Source organism: Branchiostoma floridae, chromosome 16, assembly GCF_000003815.2.
Source record: "Branchiostoma floridae strain S238N-H82 chromosome 16, Bfl_VNyyK, whole genome shotgun sequence".
Lineage (NCBI taxonomy): Eukaryota > Metazoa > Chordata > Leptocardii > Amphioxiformes > Branchiostomatidae > Branchiostoma > Branchiostoma floridae.
Window position 1 is genome coordinate 18273722 of NC_049994.1, and position 19102 is coordinate 18292823.

At 41.8% G+C, this 19102-nt stretch overlaps 2 protein-coding genes and 2 long non-coding RNA genes across 5 annotated transcripts in view; 3 read left to right on the forward strand and 1 right to left on the reverse strand.

The window, feature by feature from the left end:
* The window catches only part of LOC118403786, a 1611-nt gene extending 739 nt beyond the window's left edge, over window positions 1-872 (forward strand). The window contains exon 3 of the long non-coding RNA XR_004829691.1: window positions 761-872. This is a non-coding gene — a long non-coding RNA (uncharacterized LOC118403786). The remainder of the gene's footprint in view (window positions 1-760) is intronic.
* A 262-nt stretch (window positions 873-1134) lies between these two features.
* LOC118403787 lies at window positions 1135-2380 on the forward strand. The gene is made up of 4 exons (XR_004829692.1): window positions 1135-1251; window positions 1510-1623; window positions 1889-2002; window positions 2267-2380. It is a non-coding gene; the product is annotated as an uncharacterized LOC118403787 (long non-coding RNA).
* Window positions 2381-5061: 2681 nt separating this feature from the next.
* LOC118403781 (perlucin-like protein) lies at window positions 5062-7748 on the forward strand. The gene is made up of 2 exons (XM_035802582.1): window positions 5062-5233; window positions 6063-7748. The coding sequence occupies exons 1-2, from the start codon at window positions 5095-5097 to the stop codon at window positions 6458-6460; spliced, it is 537 nt and encodes a 178-aa protein (XP_035658475.1). The 5' UTR covers window positions 5062-5094; the 3' UTR covers window positions 6461-7748.
* A 1545-nt stretch (window positions 7749-9293) lies between these two features.
* On the reverse strand, window positions 9294-12136 carry LOC118403758 (zinc finger protein 845-like). 2 transcript variants are annotated; one of them, XM_035802557.1, is made up of 2 exons: window positions 10045-12136; window positions 9294-9605 (listed from the first exon to the last, which is right to left on the reverse strand). In XM_035802557.1, exon 1 carries the CDS (start codon window positions 12131-12133, stop codon window positions 10124-10126), a length of 2010 nt encoding a protein of 669 aa, XP_035658450.1. In that variant the 5' UTR covers window positions 12134-12136; the 3' UTR covers window positions 9294-9605; window positions 10045-10123. The 2 variants fall into 2 exon arrangements, with proteins under 2 accessions (XP_035658450.1, XP_035658449.1); XM_035802556.1 differs by having other exon boundaries at window positions 9294-9595; window positions 10035-12136.
* Window positions 12137-19102: the final 6966 nt, after the last annotated feature.

Sequence of the window (19102 nt, forward strand, 5' to 3'; positions counted from 1 at the left end):
AATGTCTCTGCAGATATAGACGACTGCAATGGCGTTACCTGTCATAACGGTGGAAACTGCGTTGATGGTATCGACTCATACACCTGCGACTGTGCTGTTGGCTTTGAAGGCACTCACTGTGAAACAAGTAAGTTTCTAGATACAACATTTAGCACATGGCAAGGTCACAATCAATTCGTTACTCGACTAGTTCAAAAACATATTTTGAGCGAATTGGGGAAAACCAATTATCTATTTAACTCAAAGGACCTTATGCAAGGACAGATCGCTGGAGTTTGAATTGTTGCTATAGTACAGAGAATTGATTATCCAACTTCTGCTATCTTCCTAGTAAACAAACGAAAAAATGTTACAAAGCGTATTTGATAAGAATGTCAATGTCTCTGCAGATATAGAGGACTGCAATGGTGTTACCTGTCAAAACGGTGGAAACTGCGTTGATGGTATCGACTCATACACCTGCGACTGTGCTGTTGGCTTTGAAGGCACTCACTGTGAAACAAGTAAGTTTCTCGATATAACATTTAGCAGATGGCCAGGTGCCAATCAATTCGCTACTTGACTACTTAAAAAACATATCTTGAGCGAATCTAGAAACCAAATTAGCTATTCAACTCAAAGAACCTTACTTAAACACAAAATATTGGACTATTGAGTATATAACGCAGAATTGATTATCAAACTTCTGCTATGTTCCTTGGAGACACAAACGAAAAAATGTTACATAACGTACATGATAAGAATGTCAATGTCTTTGCAGACATAGACGACTGCAATGGTGTTACCTGTCAAAACGGTGGAAACTGCGTTGATGGCATCGACTCATACACCTGCGACTGTGCTGTTGGCTTTGAAGGCACTCACTGTGAAACAAGTAAGTTTCTCGATATAACATTTAGCAGATGGCCAGGTGCCAATCAATTCGTTACTCGACTACTTTAAAAATACATTATGAGCGAACTTAGAAACCAAAAAACTACTTAACTCTAAGGACCTTACTCAAGCACAGAACGTAGGACTTTTAAAATGTTGCTATAGTACGGAGAATTGATTATCCAACTTCTGCTATCTTCCTTGTAGACACAAACGAAAGGATGAAACATTTCGTATATGAGAAGAATGTCAATGTCTCTGCAGATATAGACGACTGCAATGGCGTTACCTGTCAAAACGGTGGAAACTGCGTTGATGGCATTGACTCATACACCTGCGACTGTGCTGTTGGCTTTGAAGGCACTCACTGTGAAACAAGTAAGTTTCTAGATACAACATTTAGCAGATGGCCAGGTGTCAATCAATTCGCTACTTGACTACTTAAAAAACATATCTTGAGCGAATCTAGAAACCAAATTAGCGATTCAACTCAAAGAACCTTACTTAAACACAAAATATTGGACTATTAAGTATATAACGCAGAATTGATTATCAAACTTCTGCTATGTTCCTTTGAGCCACAAACGAACAAAATGTTACATAACGTACATGATAAGAATGTCAAATTTTTTGCAGACATAGACGACTGCAACGGTGTTACCTGTCAAAACGGTGGAAACTGCGTTGATGGCATCAACTCATACACCTGCGACTGTGCTGTTGGCTTTGAAGGCACTCACTGTGAAACAAGTAAGTTTCTAGATACAACATTTAGCAGATGGCCAGGTGTCAATCAATTCGCTACTTGACTACTTAAAAAACATATCTTGAGCGAATCTAGAAACCAAATTAGCGATTCAACTCAAAGAACCTTACTTAAACACAAAATATTGGACTATTGAAATGTTGCTATATTACGCAGAATTGATTATCAAACTTCTGCTATGTTACTTTGAGACACAAACGAAAAAAGTGTTACATTACGTTCATGAGAAGAATGTCAATGTCTTTGCAGACATAGACGACTGCAACGGTGTTACCTGTCAGAACGGTGGAAACTGCGTTGATGGCATCGACTCATACACCTGCGATTGTGCTGTTGGCTTTGAAGGCACTCACTGTGAAACAAGTAAGTTTCTCGATATAACATTTAGCAGATGGCAAGGTCTCAATCAATTCGTTACTCGACTAGTTCAAAAACATATTTTGAGCGAATTGGGGAAAACCAATTATCTATTTAACTCAAAGGACCTTATGCAAGGACAGATCGCTGGAGTTTGAATTGTTGCTATAGTACAGAGAATTGATTATCCAACTTCTGCTATCTTCCTTGCAAACAAACGAAAAAAATGTTATAAAGCTTATTTGATAAAAAATGTCAATGTCTTTGCAGACATAGACGACTGCAATGGTGTTACCTGTGAAAACGGTGGAAACTGCGTTGATGGCATTGACTCATACACCTGCGACTGTGCTGTTGGCTTTGAAGGCACTCACTGTGAAACAAGTAAGTTTCTCGATATAACATTTAGCAGATGGCCAGGTCTCAATCAATTCGTTACTCGACTACTTTAAAAATACATTATGAGCGAACTTAGAAACCAAAAAACTACTTAACTCTAAGGACCTTACTCAAGCACAGAACGTAGGACTTTTAAAATGTTGCTATAGTACGGAGAATTGATTATCCAACTTCTGCTATCTTCCTTGTAGACACAAACGAAAGGATGAAACATTTCGTATATGATAAGAATGTCAATGTCTCTGCAGATATAGACGACTGCAATGGCGTTACCTGTCAAAACGGTGGAAACTGCGTTGATGGTATCGACTCATACACCTGCGACTGTGCTGTTGGCTTTGAAGGCACTCACTGTGAAACAAGTAAGTTTCTAGATACAACATTTAGCAGATGGCCAGGTGTCAATCAATTCGCTACTTGACTACTTAAAAAACATATCTTGAGCGAATCTAGAAACCAAATTTATTAGCTATTCAACTCAAAGAAGCTTACTTAAACACAAAATATTGGACTATTGAAATGTTGCTATATTACGCAGAATTGATTATCAAACTTCTGCTATGTTCCTTGGAGACACAAACGAAAAAAGTGTTACATTACGTACATTATAAGAATGTCAAATTCTTTGCAGACATAGACGACTGCAATCGTGTTACCTGTCAAAACGGTGGAAACTGCGTTGATGGCATCGACTCATACACCTGCGACTGTGCTGTTGGCTTTGAAGGCACTCACTGTGAAACAAGTAAGTTTCTCGATATAACATTTAGCAGATGGCAGTGTCTAAATCAATTCGTTACTCGACTAGTTCAAAAACATATTTTGAGCGAATTGGGGAAAACCAATTATATCAGAGCTTGCTGCATCTCAGTCGCGCTGTGGTAGTCGCCTTCCTCGGCCTGGGAGAGCTGGAATCCGGGCTGAGCTGCTAAGAAAACAACACGTTCAGACCACAAATTCTGAACCTACAGTAAAGCAACTAAACCCCAACTCGAGCATTCATCCGCCACGCTGGCACACACCGCACGTGATCACAAGGGAATCCTGTCACGAGTTTCCCTCCCTTCCTAAGAACAAAACCTCCTACGTTCCGTTCCAAACAAAGATAATGAAATTCCCACCCAGTCAACTAAGGCAAACAAATGCAAATCAAGCACGTATAAACCGGGAGAAAACCCGACACCAAAGATATGCAAAACAACACGTGAACATACGACGCCCAAACGAGTGTTCCCAGAAAATCAGAATACGACACATACAACAACGTACGTTCCCGAATTTTCCACCCAAACCTGCCGTATATCCACCGTCCTGAAATTTCACCCCACTACGTATAACACTCAAGGACTCTTCCGTCCTTTCGATGCGTGGAGAGGGTTTGCCCAAGGTCCGTCGGAGCTTCTGGATCCCTCGCCCCACCGTTACTTGCTGCACAGTCGAACCTCAGAAGTTGTCTTCCTCCAACTGGTAATCCGGAGTCTAGGCTGCAACACTGCGTGCTCCTCCGGCACAAAACCTGCCCGGCGGCGAGAAACGTGGTCGTGAATCCGCAAACGGCGGAGACCTGGTCGTCCATCGCCAGGCGACCTCGGCGTTGCGGATGGATCCAACAAGAGGCAGTAGGGTGATCATCCCTTGTACTTATATGGTAGTGAGGATCATGTGATTCAGGATCAACCAATGAGCGCACAGTGAAGATAGCGGGGTAACCCATTTCCGTTGTTTCACTTTTCTCCGCGGGGTAACCTATATCCGTTGATTCACCTTCATCCGCAGGATAACCTATATTCGTTGTATTACTTTTATCCGCGGGGTAACCTATATCCGATGTTTCACCTTTGTCCGCGGGGTAACCTATATCCAATGTTTCACTTTTATCCGCAGGGTACTCCATATCTGTTGTTTCTAAAGACAAGGTATTTAATGATATCAAGTCGACGGATGGTGGTTCAAATTGCATTCTTTTTATTGTGCAATAAAAGATCACTTTATTTCAAAGGTAGCGATTGTTTTTCAGCTGTGAAATGCCCGGACCTGTCCAGTCCCCAGCACGGCAGTATGACGTGTGACCGCGGCTCCAATTTTCGCTATCCCGAGACCTGCAGCTTCGCCTGCGACCGAGGCTACAAGCTGACTCCCACAAGCAGCAGTATGAGGCATTGCCAGACTGACGCAACCTGGTCAGGAAATAACGCCGAATGCATTGGTAAGGGTGACATAAGCTTGAGTTTACATGGTATAATCATTGTTTCAATATTACGAAACCAAAAACTGCTATAAACTCTGTCATGTGATGATTGGTTCTGATTGAACAACGCTGCAAAAATGTTATTTGTAACGTGCAGAAATTATCTGTGAATGGTTTCGTCACGTAGGTACATCACTGAGTGCAGCGACTCTTTTTTCACAATCCTTGCTTTATTTCTACCGACGTTTTGGTCACCGTCTTTTACATCCGCCAGGGCAATTTACGAATAACCCACATTGCCCTGCAGCTTTAGGTGACGCTGCTTGCGGATGCGGTCACAAGCGTAAAGTGTGTACACTATATACGGTGGTTCTTTTATATTACGACCCGGACGTATAGGAGTGTAGTATGTGCATAACAGTCATCAATTTAATACGTAATAATGGTGCAACCATCTATTTCTATTCCAGGTGTGCAGTGCCCTACCCTGTCCAGTCCCAGAAATGGAAGAATGTCCTGTAACCATGGATACAGCTTCCGCTATCCCGAGACCTGCACCTTCAGCTGTAACCATGGTTACCACCGGTCTGAAGGCAGTACCAGTAGGACCTGCCAGGCGGATCGCAGGTGGTCGGGCAGCGCTATCAGATGTAAGGGTAAACCTTAATGTTTCATACCACAGGTATGGGGGAGGGAAATATAAACATATTTGACTCCAACACACAGGTATAGGAAGTAAATATGAGTATATTTAACTCCATAACAGAATTTATGGGGCAGGGGGAACATAAACATGTTTCACTTCATACCCCAGGTATGAAAGGGATAAATAAAGATTTCACTCCATACCACAGGCATGGGAGGGAAATGTATACATACTAAGTATTTCACTCCGTAACACAGGTATGGGGGAGGGGGAAATATGAACATGCATATATGTTTCACTCTATACCACAAATATAACTATATTTCACTCCATACCCCAGGTATGAAAGGGAAATATAAACATATTTCACTCCATACCACGGGTATGAAAGGGAAATGTAGACATATTTCACTCGGTAACACAGGTATGGGGGAGGGAAATATAAACATATTTCACTCCATAACACAGGTATGAGAGGAAAATATGTCGTCAAAGTTTCCTGACGTACGTGTTAAAGAAATCTAATGTGTTCAGCTCACCTCACGTCACATATCCCGTGACCTCTGTTTGGGTTGTTAGGGCACCATGACTCCATCCATTATTCTCCTCCACCTGTCTCTGTCTTCCTCCAGTTTCATGGCTTCGGTTAGACTCGAACCAGTCCATTCTTTTATGTTGTCTTCCCAGCTTTTCCTCTGTCTTCCTCTCTTCCAACTTCCTGGGACTGTCCCTTGTAGTATGTTTCTTTTTTACTGTTTATGAGTTCAGTTAGTACACTTAAGTTCTGAATAAAACCGATTGTACTACAATGAACTATCTTCTCCCCGAAACAGGTTGCCCAAACGGGTACGAATACTACCAGCCTAGCCGGTTCTGCTACAAGGCCTTCAACCAAGAGATAGATCGGAGTAACTACAACGATGCAGCCGCGACCTGTGCTTCTGAGGGTGGAACTCTCGCCATGCCCAGTGATGCGGGCATCAACGCGTTCCTCCTCAGCCTGAAGAACGCTGGAGACTTCTGGTTCGGGTTGAGTGACCGCGGCCAGGAAGGACGCTTCGTGTGGGCAAATGGCGTTCCACTCGGACATTTCAACCATTGGGCACCAGAAGAACCAAACGACCATGATGGGGGTGAGGACTGTGCACATTACTGGGTTGATAAAGGGGATAGGTGGAACGATAATTTCTGTGACAAATCCATGAAGTTCATTTGTCAAGTCGCAACTTGAAGCACCGTGCGTTTTTCTGAAGATAGTTGCTTCATTTTTCGATAAAAGTTAGACACCAAGGTAATAGGGTACGCCAAAAAGCAGTTAGCAAATAGGAGCTAATTGACTCGCTTGTCTTACCGTTGTTTCCTATTGGATTGACTGACAGCGTCCAAAAAGGCAATGGGTGTAGGCAAATAGTGTTACTCTTGGACATTACAACGACTTGCATGACTGTGCGCTATCCTATTAATTATGAAAGGAACATGTAAAGTGGTATTTCGTGTACTGACACCTCTCTGAAGTTCATTTGTCAATTCGCAACATGAAGCACCGTGCATTTTTGACTTTCAGTTTTTGATCAAGTTGTATTTCATTTTAGTTTTGATGAGCAATTGCAGTGAGTTTTGTGATAATGAATAGATGATAAAATAAACTATCCAAATGATGAACTTACAAAGTCAGACATGAAGAAAGTCGATGTATTCCACAATAGTTGTCTGCGTAGCATCTACTGGCCAAATAAGATCAGTAATGAAGAACTGTATAGAAAAACGAACACAAGACAGTTGTCTACTGAAATTGCCATCAGAAGACTGAAATGGTTGGGCCATGTTCTGCGGATGTCGGATGACCGTATCCCCAAAGTTGCTCTACATTGGGCCCCTGAGGGGAAGAGAAAACGGGGACGTCCTAAAACCACATAGAGACGTACTGTGGCTAAAGATCTAGCGGCCATTGGGATCCCCTGGGATGCTGCTCAGCCCCTAGCACAGAACAGACCCCAGTGGAGGAAACTTATCACAGCCTTATGTCCCACATGGGATGATGAGGATACGTAAGTAAGTAAGTAATGATGAACTGGTTTTAACTCAAGTAATGAAATGACTTCATTAGTCTTAATTGCTACTCTCAATAACATTATGGTGAAACATTGTATTCCACCTTTCCAAAATCCATTTGTCAAGTCGCAAGTTGAGACAGCGAAAGTTTTGATGAAGATAGATGCTTCATTGCATAGGGAACCTAACGATAATTGACTTCAACTTGTATCAGATCTAGAGTTTTCAGTTCTTGTTATTGTTGTATTCCATTTTAAATATGATGAGAAATTGCGGTGGCTTTTATGATAATAAATTGACTACTACATAATAAAAAGAACCATCAGAATGAACTGGTTTTAAATCAAGCAGTCAATGGACTTTATTATGCTTAAATCCTGCTATCTACGTACATGTATATATTATCGTGGAACCTTGCATTGCCGTATCACTATTTGACACGTAGTACCTAAGTAGTTGGTTTAATGTTACAGGCTTCCGTTACACTAAAGCGCTTGAATTTCAAATATTACTAATGACTTCGTACAAAGATCCAAATTACTTATTACATAGAGCTTTTAAAATATAAAAAACAACACCAAAACGTATTATAAATAATATATGTACAAAATTGTAGTAATTACTACCCCAGTCTCAAGTCACATTAAAACTGCCCCATCCTCACCAACCATTCTCCTTAGTTCATCAAGTACATGTTGTATATCTATTTGACTATATGAGTGATTATCCAATACACCTTAACCATGTCCGTTTCACATTGGTACATTTAATCTTCGCGTCCTTAAATTCTGATAAAAGATTGTCCTGGCTCTTTTCCCCTCATCAATTTGTACAAGGACGACTATAAGTAACCATAATCTTTTCACTGATATGACATTGGATGCTGTCTACAATATATGTACAAATAGCTCCAAAACCATATCCAGTTGCTTGAGTAACTACTTTTTGGTGTACAAATACATTATCATGCAGAAGTAGAGACTTCCACTATTACATTGCCGGGATGGCTAATACAGTAGAAGCCAATTAATTGCACAATGGATTACCGAAAACTTCTGCCAATTGCACGGGATTGAAAAATCCCAAAACGGTGCGATAACTTCGCACTATTGCACCATTCGGATAATTGCATGGAATACACAGGAATATGGTTGGTGCAATTAAATGGCATCTACTGTATTCAAAAACGTATCAGAATCATTAAAGGCAACCTAAGCAATATCAGATTGTTTAAAGTGGAAATATTCTGAATAAGGCAGTCTGTATAATATTGACATCTAATGCACTATGTTAGCACATTTACATCATTATTTCATAAATTGAGCCGTTAAAAACAGCGCGGAATGAGTTGCACACGGCTTCCAATTCCAGATCAATTCCTTATTGGGGGGGGGGGGGGTACAATAATAAGGAATGTCCTCGTGCAACTTGTCTCTGGGCTGTTTTCAACCGCTCAAAGTATCACATTATGATGTAAATGTGAGAATACAGTGCAGTAGATGTCAATATCATGTAGATTGCCTTATTCAGAATATTTCCACTTTGACGCTGTAATATTGCTTAGGTTGCCTTTAATACTAGAGCGTTCATTTGAACCACAGCCCTACGTTCACAAGTCTTTGTGGAACGAACTATCTGCTGTTCAGAGACAACAAACAACACAAGCAGCTTTAAAAAACGGACCGATACGGTAATACTGTTGGCAGGACTTTCACTTTAATCTTTTGCTAAGTTATGTGACTGTGTAGTTCACAAGTATTGTATGGTGTCTGTTTCTATATGTGTCCAGGGAGTCCTGAACAACAGGCTGAAGCCTGAGCGATGTTACTCTGGAAAAACGAAATAAATGAAATAAATTGAAGTAAATGAAGTCTTTGCTGCGGTCCGACCATATATGCGGGTGGCAATATACAGCATGGTCACATTTCCATAGCTGTTTCTTCTGTATGTTCGTGTTTCATATGTTTGTTCAGGGCGTTCAGGGTTTCTCCATATACCGCTGTATTTTACCACATGTTTCCCCTTGATGAACACCCCTCCAGTCACAAGCCAAATAAAAAAGTCCATTCCTACATAGTTAACCCCACCTTATCCTAAGCAACCATCTGTGCTCAATAAGCTTTTCCTTAGTTACTTGAGTGGTTGCTGTATATGTACATGTATAACCCACGTTTGACTGTATATGTAACATGGATTATTCAACACGATTTTAGAACCCAATTTACATTGGAACCATTAATACAAGAGTGTACACTTCAATCCCAGCCGTTCCTTCGCGAGTCTTTTGGTGTTAAGGTCACTACACATGCGTACGGTGCCAATTAGGGCTGGGTACCGGTACAGAAAATTCAGGTCCAGGTCCGGTTCAGGTCCAAAGGATCAAGTCCAGGTCCGGACCTGAACCTGGACCTGATTCAGTATGAGTCATACCAATGGTCCATTTCACTACAAAGAAATCTGTTTGGTGGATTATTAGACTTCAATTGGCGTTTTAAAATCCTACAACGCTAACTGGACCTGTACGATTGGCCGTAAAACTTGGTAGAAATTACTATAAACTCTACTCTACTTCACTCTTGTTATTTTCTTCCACCTGCAAGCGCCAAAACGTGTGAATGCCTGATAAAATAATATGTTAATTTTCTAATCGGTCCAACATCCGGTCCACCGAATTTTTCAGGTCCGGTTTTTCTGACTGGTCCAATAAGAAAAACCGGTTTTGTACCGGTACGCTGTACCGATACCCAGCCCTAGTGCCAATTACAACATCTAAATCGAACAAGGGGTCCTACTTGTTCGAAAGGGTGTTGGACAGTCAAAGGATCGGTCTGTTGCGCCAAGGTCACACTTCTTCAGCTGTTTCTTCTGTGTGTTGTTTCATGTGCTTGTTGAGGGCATTTTTGTAAGCCGAGCAAAAATCGCACTGGTCACACTTGTAGGGTTTCTCTCCCGTGTGTTTTCTCATATGCTGGGAGAGATGATTCTGTCGCATCGTCGCGTACTCACACTCCCCACACTTGTAGGGTTTCTCCATACCGCTGTGTTTTACCAAGTTGTGTTTGCTCAGATTACCCCTTGATGCAGCAGAGTAGTCGCACTGGTCACACTTGTATGGCTTCTCTCCTGTGTGGGTTCTCATGTGTATGGTTAACTGAGTCCTTTGAGTTGATCTAAACCCGCACTCCCCACACAGAAAGGGTTTCTCACCGGTGTGTTTCGCCAATTTATGTGTCTTCAAGTGGTTACTTTCTGTTGCAGAATAGTCACACTGATCACACTTGTAGGGTTTTTCTCCTGTGTGGATTCTTAAATGTTTCTGTAGGTCATACTTTGTTACTGTCCTGTGCCCACACTCCCCACACATGTAGGGTTTGTCCCCTCTGTGTACAGCAAGATGATGGTCCAACCTGGATTTGTTTGCTGCAGAATAGTCACACTGGTCACACTTGTAGGGTTTTTCTCCTGTGTGGGTTTTCATATGCTTCGTCAAGTTATACTTCTTAGCTGTTCTGAACCCACACTCCCCACAAATATACGGTTTTTCGCCGGTGTGTTTTGCCACGTGGTAGCGCAAAGATGACTTGTTTGCTGCAGAATAGTCACACAGGTCACACTTGTATGGCTTTTCTCCGGTGTGGGTTCTTCTGTGTTTAGTTAGGTCAAACTTTGTAACTGTCCTGTACCCACAATCCCCACACTTGTAGGGTTTATCACCGGTGTGTGTTGCTACATGTTTCTTGAAAGAGGTCTTTGTTGGAGCAGCATAGTCACACTGGTCACACTTGTAGGGTTTTTCCCCTGTGTGGGTTCTCATATGCCGGGTTAAAGTAGATTTAAAAGCTGTCCTGTACCCGCACTCCCCACACTTGTAGGGTTTCTCACGGGTGTGTGTCGCTAGATGGCTCTGTAAAGTGGATTTGGTTGCAGCAGAATAGTCGCACTGGTCACACTTGTAGGGTTTTTCACCTGTGTGTATTCTCATGTGTCGGGAAAGGTAGTACTGTTGCGTTGTCTTGTACCCACACTCTTTACATATGAATGGCTTCTCACCGGTGTGTTTTGCTTTATGATTATTTAAGGTGGTTTTAAATACAGCAGAATAGTCGCACTGATCACACTTGTATGGTTTGTCGTCAGAGTGACTCAGCATATGCCGAGATAGGTTGTACATGACAGCTGTCTTGAACCCACACTCCCCGCATATGAAGGGTTTCTCACCTGTGTGTTTTGCTAGATGGATGTCCAAATGGCACTTCCTTACAGCAGAATAGTCGCACTGGTCACACTTGAAGGGTTTCTCACCTGTGTGGGTTTTCTTATGTACGATTAAGTAAGACTTGTGAACTGTCCTGTACCCGCACTCCTCACACATGTATGGTTTCTCACCAGTGTGTTTCGCTTGATGTTCAACTAAGGCAGATTTCCGTGCAGCAGCAAAGTCGCACTGGTCACACTTGTAGGGTTTTTCTCCTGTGTGGATCCTCATATGCACGGTTAAGTGATACCTGTACATTGTCCTGAACCCACACCTCTTGCATCTGTAAGGTTCTTCACCATTGTGTTTTGCTATATGATAATCTAACTGAGACTTCCTCGCGGCAGAGTAGTCGCACCGGTCACACTTGAAGGGTTTCTCTCCAGTGTGGGTTCTCATGTGCATGGCTAAGGCAGACTTGTAAGGAGCCAAGTACCCACACTCCCCACACATGAGTGATTTTTGGCCGCTGTGTTGTTTGTGGTCGTCTGTTGACTTTTTCTTACTCACTGCCACCTGGTTGCCAGCCTTTCTCTTTTTGCCTCCAGCGCCCTCCTGAGAAACTTCGGTTGGAGACCCCTCACTTGCTGATGCCATGTTGAATCTGGTGAGAAAAGAAAAAAGCAAACATCATCATCATCAATGAACAAAGGTTCAAACAAAGAAAATATAGCCAGATAACTTTGGACAATCAGATGACTCTATTTTGCCATAAATTGTCGAATATACCATAATAGACAAGACGACTACATGTTGAAAAAACACATTAAAAATCAGACAACATCCTCACATCTGCTTGGAGATTAAATCATCCCTCTTTGTAGTGAAAGTAGACATGCGACATATGATGATAAATTATGCATACACCATTCCCAGTCCAATAAATTACTACCAACTGTTTTGAAATAGGACAGTCAACATGGGTCATCAATTATGCATATACCACTCTCCAGCTGCTAAAAAAATGGAACACATTTTCCTGCACATTGCACATGCATTAAAATAAAATAAAAATTCACGGGTCTTAGTGGCAAGTGTGCAGATGTTGACACACTGGCAGCACCAAATCCGTAGGTGTTTTTGGCACCTTTAGACAGATTAGCCGTGAGGCTTGGTAGGAGTCACTCCACCGTCACAGACATAAGGTGGCACTTAATTTCATTTGTTGGGCTTTTTGTTTCTTTAACAACCTTTGTCTGTTCATGAAAGCACAAATCGGCCTCCTCTCTTTTCATTGAGGCCATAGGGAAAGGGGTAATGGGCAGACAATGCATATAACAGGGATACAGTATACATAAGTCCTTCTCTCACGGTTCTCCCCAGAATTTGGGATGTGTATATAGTTGAGTATAGTGGAGGGGCTGGTAAAAATAACCCGAACCAACGCGCTGCGCTTTCATAAAATGGGTTCATTTTGAAATGATAGAGGGTGTCAAAAACTACAAGTATAATATATCATTATAATAATAGTGATTCCTTCGTTGCGAAGTGGCAAAACGACTATTGTTTTGATCATCGCCCATTCACAAGTTTTTGCAGACAATGCCGACTGGAAAAGTGATGTCACTTGGCACAAAAATCTGTAAATTTTCACTAATTTTAGCAAAACTAACTAAGACAATAGGGAAGAAACACACTAAATTTGAAAATTAGTATAGTGGAGCTGGGCTAGGAGTATAGTGGAGGGCCTCCCTTATTCCATCCTCTGGAGAGGACTCTGAAGTTTGTAGGTCGTTCTACACAATTGTTACATACATGGTACATATTAACACTGGTGCACCTAACATTGAAATTTCGGTGCAGAGAAATAAAATTGTACTCTCAACATAGTAGAGTATAATGTCGGTTAAACCTACAACAGGGATGCTAGTGTTACCAAAATGAAAACAGATCTGCAGTGGACATCACTTGAATACAGAAGGAAAATGTCCAGACTTTGCATGATGTACAAAATGACCAATAAACTGGTGGACGTACCGACTGATAAGTATCTGATACCAGCTCAAAAAAAAGAGAACAAGATACAGATACTTACAAACCCTGTAGCCTCTGTTCAGGGCCTGTGTCTGGAACTCTTCTGCCAGCTTTGAAACTATAAAGAAGAAAAACAGTTTTTTCACCTGACCTCGTTTGCATCCTGTAGGATAACATGGTCTACTACACACGAAAACAAGGATCCGGGTTAGTCTGTGTAACACAAACTCCGCTGTCCAGGGCTGTAACTGGCCCCTCCTGGGGCCGGCGGATGTTTGGCGGGCTGCTATAAGCGAGATTTAATCAGGCTAGGATCCGGGATTGCATAATACGGCGACACTGACTTAATTTTATGGATGACATCAGCGCGCATTGATTGATTTTCGCCTGTTCTAAAAGAAAACGGTGGCCACCTGTCATGTCATCCTAGCCTCCTTCACCGATAGCTCGATTCGCGATTTTTAACGGAGAATACGCTGGGGGCGAGTACAAGCTTCCCGGCATATATTCCTTTCCCGGCATTTTTTCCTTTCGCGGCGTATTTTCCTTCCCGGCGTATTCTCAGTTTACAAAAACAGTCGGAGCCTAACCTCTGCTTGGAGAGTAGGTTTTGACACAGCAAGATAAAATACAAAAAAGAAAGCCCAATAAGAACGACTAAAAAAACGTTTTAAAAAAACAGCCGGAGCCTAACCTCTGCTTGGAGGGTAGGTTTTGACACAGCAAGATAAAATACAAAATAGAAAGCCCAATAAGAACGACAAAAAAAACGTTTAAAAAAACAGCCGGAGCCTAACCTGTGCTTGGAGAGTAGTAGTGTAGTCTGTGGTTTAGCAGCATTCTTTTTTTACTGGGTTTTCCTTTCTTCTCTCGCGTGCTGTATTTTTGGGATGTCATCCATAATTCATAAAATTAAGTCACTGTGGTCTTACATGTACTATGACATCAGGCGCATAGAAAATAAAATACGCTACGTTATATTGATCATCTTAGTATAAGCTGTAAAAACACTTTTTAGTAGTCTGCTAACCGTACAATCGGGAGCTCCCCGCTGTCTCCTCGGTGCTAAAAGTGCAACCCGCCCGCCCAGCTTATAGGCGCGCGCCGGAGAATTTTAGCCCTTATGCAAGATCCCAACAGTCAATAATATCCATCCGGGTATAACAGGACGGACTGGTTGTATGCCAATCGTGTTTATCCGGCTTTAACCGAGGACAGGCTAACCTAGAATCCAGTCTAGTTGTGGCACGGCCTACCGTAGTTAGTGCAGGCTCTCTACGGGGCCAGTGCAGCTCTCAGCCGCCGACGTAATCGCTCACACCCGGTAGGATTTTCACGCTGTAAGACTTTGCCCAGTGGGAGTTAATGGTCGGTAATAGGGTGTGCCACAAAGACACTGGATTCCAGTTTAAGGGCGGGCCGTTTGAATACCAGTCGTGTATATCCTGGTTTGACTGAGAACGCGCTGGATGTAGGACATAGGGACATGTTGTCACTAGCGCCGACGACTGAGTTGGCCTGTGTATAATCTCCAAGCAGATGCTAAGTTGGCCTGTGTAAAATCTCCAAGCACGTCAGAAGCCCCCCCCCCCCCCCTTCCACTGGACGGCGATCGCGCTGCGCTCTCACTGCGACCTAAAGAGGATATGCGTATTCTTCGCTTTCACACAGGGTATATCATGCAAAATTCAAAAGTGTGACCGAGAAGACAACAAAGCACACAAAGTGTAAAAAGATCAGTTTTTTTTTCTATACAATTTGTTGAGCGATAATATGTCCAATTTTAGGTCGCAGCGAGAGTGCGGTGAGAGCGCCGCACCCTAGTGGAAAGGGGGTATAAGCATAGGATAATATCAAAGGCTGGGAAAGGGGCGTAGCCGGCCTAGGAGAGCGCATTAGTTGTCACTAGCGCCGAGGAGTTGGTCTGTGTATAATCTCCAAGTAGATGCTAAGTTGGCCTCATGGCCTGTGTAAAATCTCCAAGCACATCATAAGGTCGCTGCGCTCTTACTGCGACCTAAATAGGATATGCGTATTCTTCGCATTCACACAGTCTACGCCCAGTGCACAACAACGTGGCGAGAACTGTCCGAACTGTCTGTAGCCGCCACGCATCAACCACTGATGAATGCGAACGATTGATTGATTGATTGACACAGGGTATATCATACAAAATGTAAAAGTGTGACCAAGAAGACAACAAAGCACACAAAGTGAAAGTGTAAAAAGATTAGCCCGAGAGCGCGGTGAGAGCGCCGTCCTAGTAGAAAGGGGGTTTATTAAAGCATCGATGAGATAATATCAAAAGCTGGCAAAGGGGCGTAGCCGGCTTAGGAGTGTGCATTAGCTACCAGAGCTGCCATCCAGGCTAGGGATATTTGGAATGGTTTAATTATAAGTTACAGCGCCCCGAAGGCGAAAAGTCAAAAGGCCAGCTAAAAGGGCATGCTGACAGAAGCAGCCTGACCGGTCGGATAAAACACACCTAAGCCAATCAGAGGAGAACAGTGATCAGGTCAACCAACTGTTTTTCTTTTATAGGGCTCGAAATACTGGGTACATGTGCACCTTTTGTTCCCCCTAAATTGGAGCTGTATGTCTTATTTCTGACTGTGGGTGCACCTGTGTTTCTAGATATTTTTGAAGGCTATAGAATAAAGGTACTTGATATTCTTGAAATTCAAGCTTCAGAAAGATAAAGCAAACCTCTTTTATATTTTGCTGTAGTTGTTATAGGTGCCGTGTTATATATTCCAGTTCTAAAGAGAGGCAGTAATTTGTAAATATGTTTTACAGACATTCTACTTCATGATCTTTCATCGTGCATCCGTTTTTTCTGGGCTCCTAAATTTCGTTCAGGTGCACCAGTTGACATATTCCCAAAAAGGAATTTCGAGCCCTGCAACATGCTGCTAATGCTTAACTATCCGACAACATAGTCCTCGGGCATTGACCTACATAGTATAATTACATATGCCATGCTCTCGACAGAAAACCGGCGGAAAAGAACAATGGATTTTTTTTCTTCTGATACGCCAGACTTTGTGATCGTAGTTCGGTTCGGAAAACGATCATAATGATCCATAAGGGGTGACGTCAAGTAAAATGTGTGACTGTAACTTCAGACAACATTTGATAATATTTCCCATGACTAATAATATATAAATTTTACCCCCGCCACACCCCTTTCCACTAAAATTTCTGTTTGATACACTTTCGCTCATAATTTTATAATTTCCAATTTCGCAACGCAAACGCATTGATTAAGCTTATTATACATTGAGTAAACACACGGCTAACCCGATTCTATTTCCCGTCTAATTTTCCGAAACGTCCGAAACGGTGACATCGCCTGGGGACAAAGAAATTTCCTTTGTTCTGCCCCGCCCCCCTCCCACTTTTTTTTGTCATGTTATTCTCACGTTCCACAAATGCTTCTAAATCATCATCTGAACTTGATCTACATCCGACAGAAATGGGCCTAACTGTTACACTAAATACCGAGTCACTTCTTTCCCGGTTTCCCGCCCTTACCTGTTCGCCGTGTCGATGCTTGTTTTCAGACAACCGTAGATCCGCGTAGCGTCGTCGTTTCTAAATATGTCGGTCAAAAGGTCAGAGGTCAAAGGTGAAATTTTAACCTGATTATCCAAGAAATATCATATTTTCTGACAGTACGTTAGTTCGTTTTTGCAGTCTGGATTAAACTTTATGCAAGACTGGAAAAACTTAAAACGGATTATAAAACAGCCACCTACACCTGTATCAGAAATTAACACATATCTTGGAAAGGGAAGAACTGTAAGATCAAGAAGATGTTGAAATATGTGACTATTTTCTTAATACCCTTGGACAGTATGAAGACCAAATATAACAACATGTCAGACTAAAAAAATGAATATGCCTTAAACAAAGTTGTGCTTCTGAAACAAACACAACATTCTCTGTTCTGTTTTAAGCGATGAGAAAATAAGTTTTTGAAAAACACACACGTTGGAAGGCCACTTATCTCCAATGCCTTATATGAATATACATGTACTATAATTAACAGATTACAGAACCTTTTACAAGATCGTATCGCCCATGTCTGCACTTCACAAATGGCTCAGTCTGATTCATTTCGTCATTGGAAACAACTATCCTCCAACTAGTCTGTGTGACACAAACTCTGCTGTCCGGGGCCTTAACTGACCCCTCCTCGTGGAGGGAGGCGGATATTGGGTGGGCTGCTATAAGCGAGATTAAATCAGGCTTCCTCTAACTAGAGTTCAAAACACTGATGAGTTCTGAGCAGGCAAAAGATTTTATTATGCGAGTGAAATATTTTGGCACATACACATTGAAAGGAAACTAGTTACTACATGTGTAAGCTTCACTGAAGTTGACAGTGAAGCTCAAAGTACAGTAGAAGCCAGTTAATTGCACTAGGGATAACCGCACACTTCTGGTTATTGCACGGAATCCCCAAATCCCAAACAAGTACGGTCCAGCAAAATAACTTCGCATTATTGCACCACGTAATACGATGGCAAATGGGGTGTGCAATTAACTGGCTTCCACTGTACATACATTTTTGTACTAAGTACCATAAAAAAATTGTCATAAAAACAGATACCTTTCTGCTACTGTCTTCAGTTACTTTACAATGTTTCAAACTCAGCATGCATTCAATTAAATATTTGCTTGTAAAAAAATACTCTAGAGTCTAGCATACAATTTCATTTAGTATTAATTCAATCAAATTCTAGGTTTCTTGATGTTGGTATTTTCATGAAAGTTTTTATTACATTATCACTTCAATTCCTAATTTCTTTAAAAACATTGGCCCAAGTTTTGATCCTGCAGTGAGATGTTTATCTGCTAGAGGGCGCTTGTAGACTGCGCAGGTGGAAAGTCATCCATCACTGACTGCCATGTTTGCTTTGCAAGCAGGCAAATATGAGCCACAGTTACAGTTCTCAATTCAAGCTCCAATCAGTAACGTTAGTTCACCTTTATCCATTAGGTAACCTATATCCGTTGCTTTTAAAAATCAGTTATTTGGGGATATCACATTGATGGACATTAGTTTCAAATTGCAATATTTTCAGGATATTGCGCTTTAAAACTACCACTCGCCGAATTTGTGTACCTATTTTAATAGGTACACAAATTCACTGTTTTTAAAAAGCAACGGATATAGGTTACCCTATAGATAAAGGTGAACTAGCATCTTTATCCGTGGGGTAACCTATGTCTGTTATTTAGGGACGGTCATTTTAAACAGCCGACATAACAATGGATAAAGGTTACTGTAAATGCAGAAACTTTCGCGGTGGTTTAATATTCGCGGTTTTCACGGCAGCCGCTTCACCACGAATTTAAAACCACCGCGAATATTTTTCCATAGCAGTAAGAGACTGCAGTGCATGGTGCTACTGCAAAATTAAAACCACTGCGAAAAGTCAATTTTCCCGCTACCACGAAATTAAATCTTCGCAAAATTAAATGCATTTACAGTATTTAGGGACAGTCATTTTAAACTACCAACATAACAATGGATAAAGGGTACCTCACAGATAAAGGTGAACTAACATGTTGTGCATACAGACC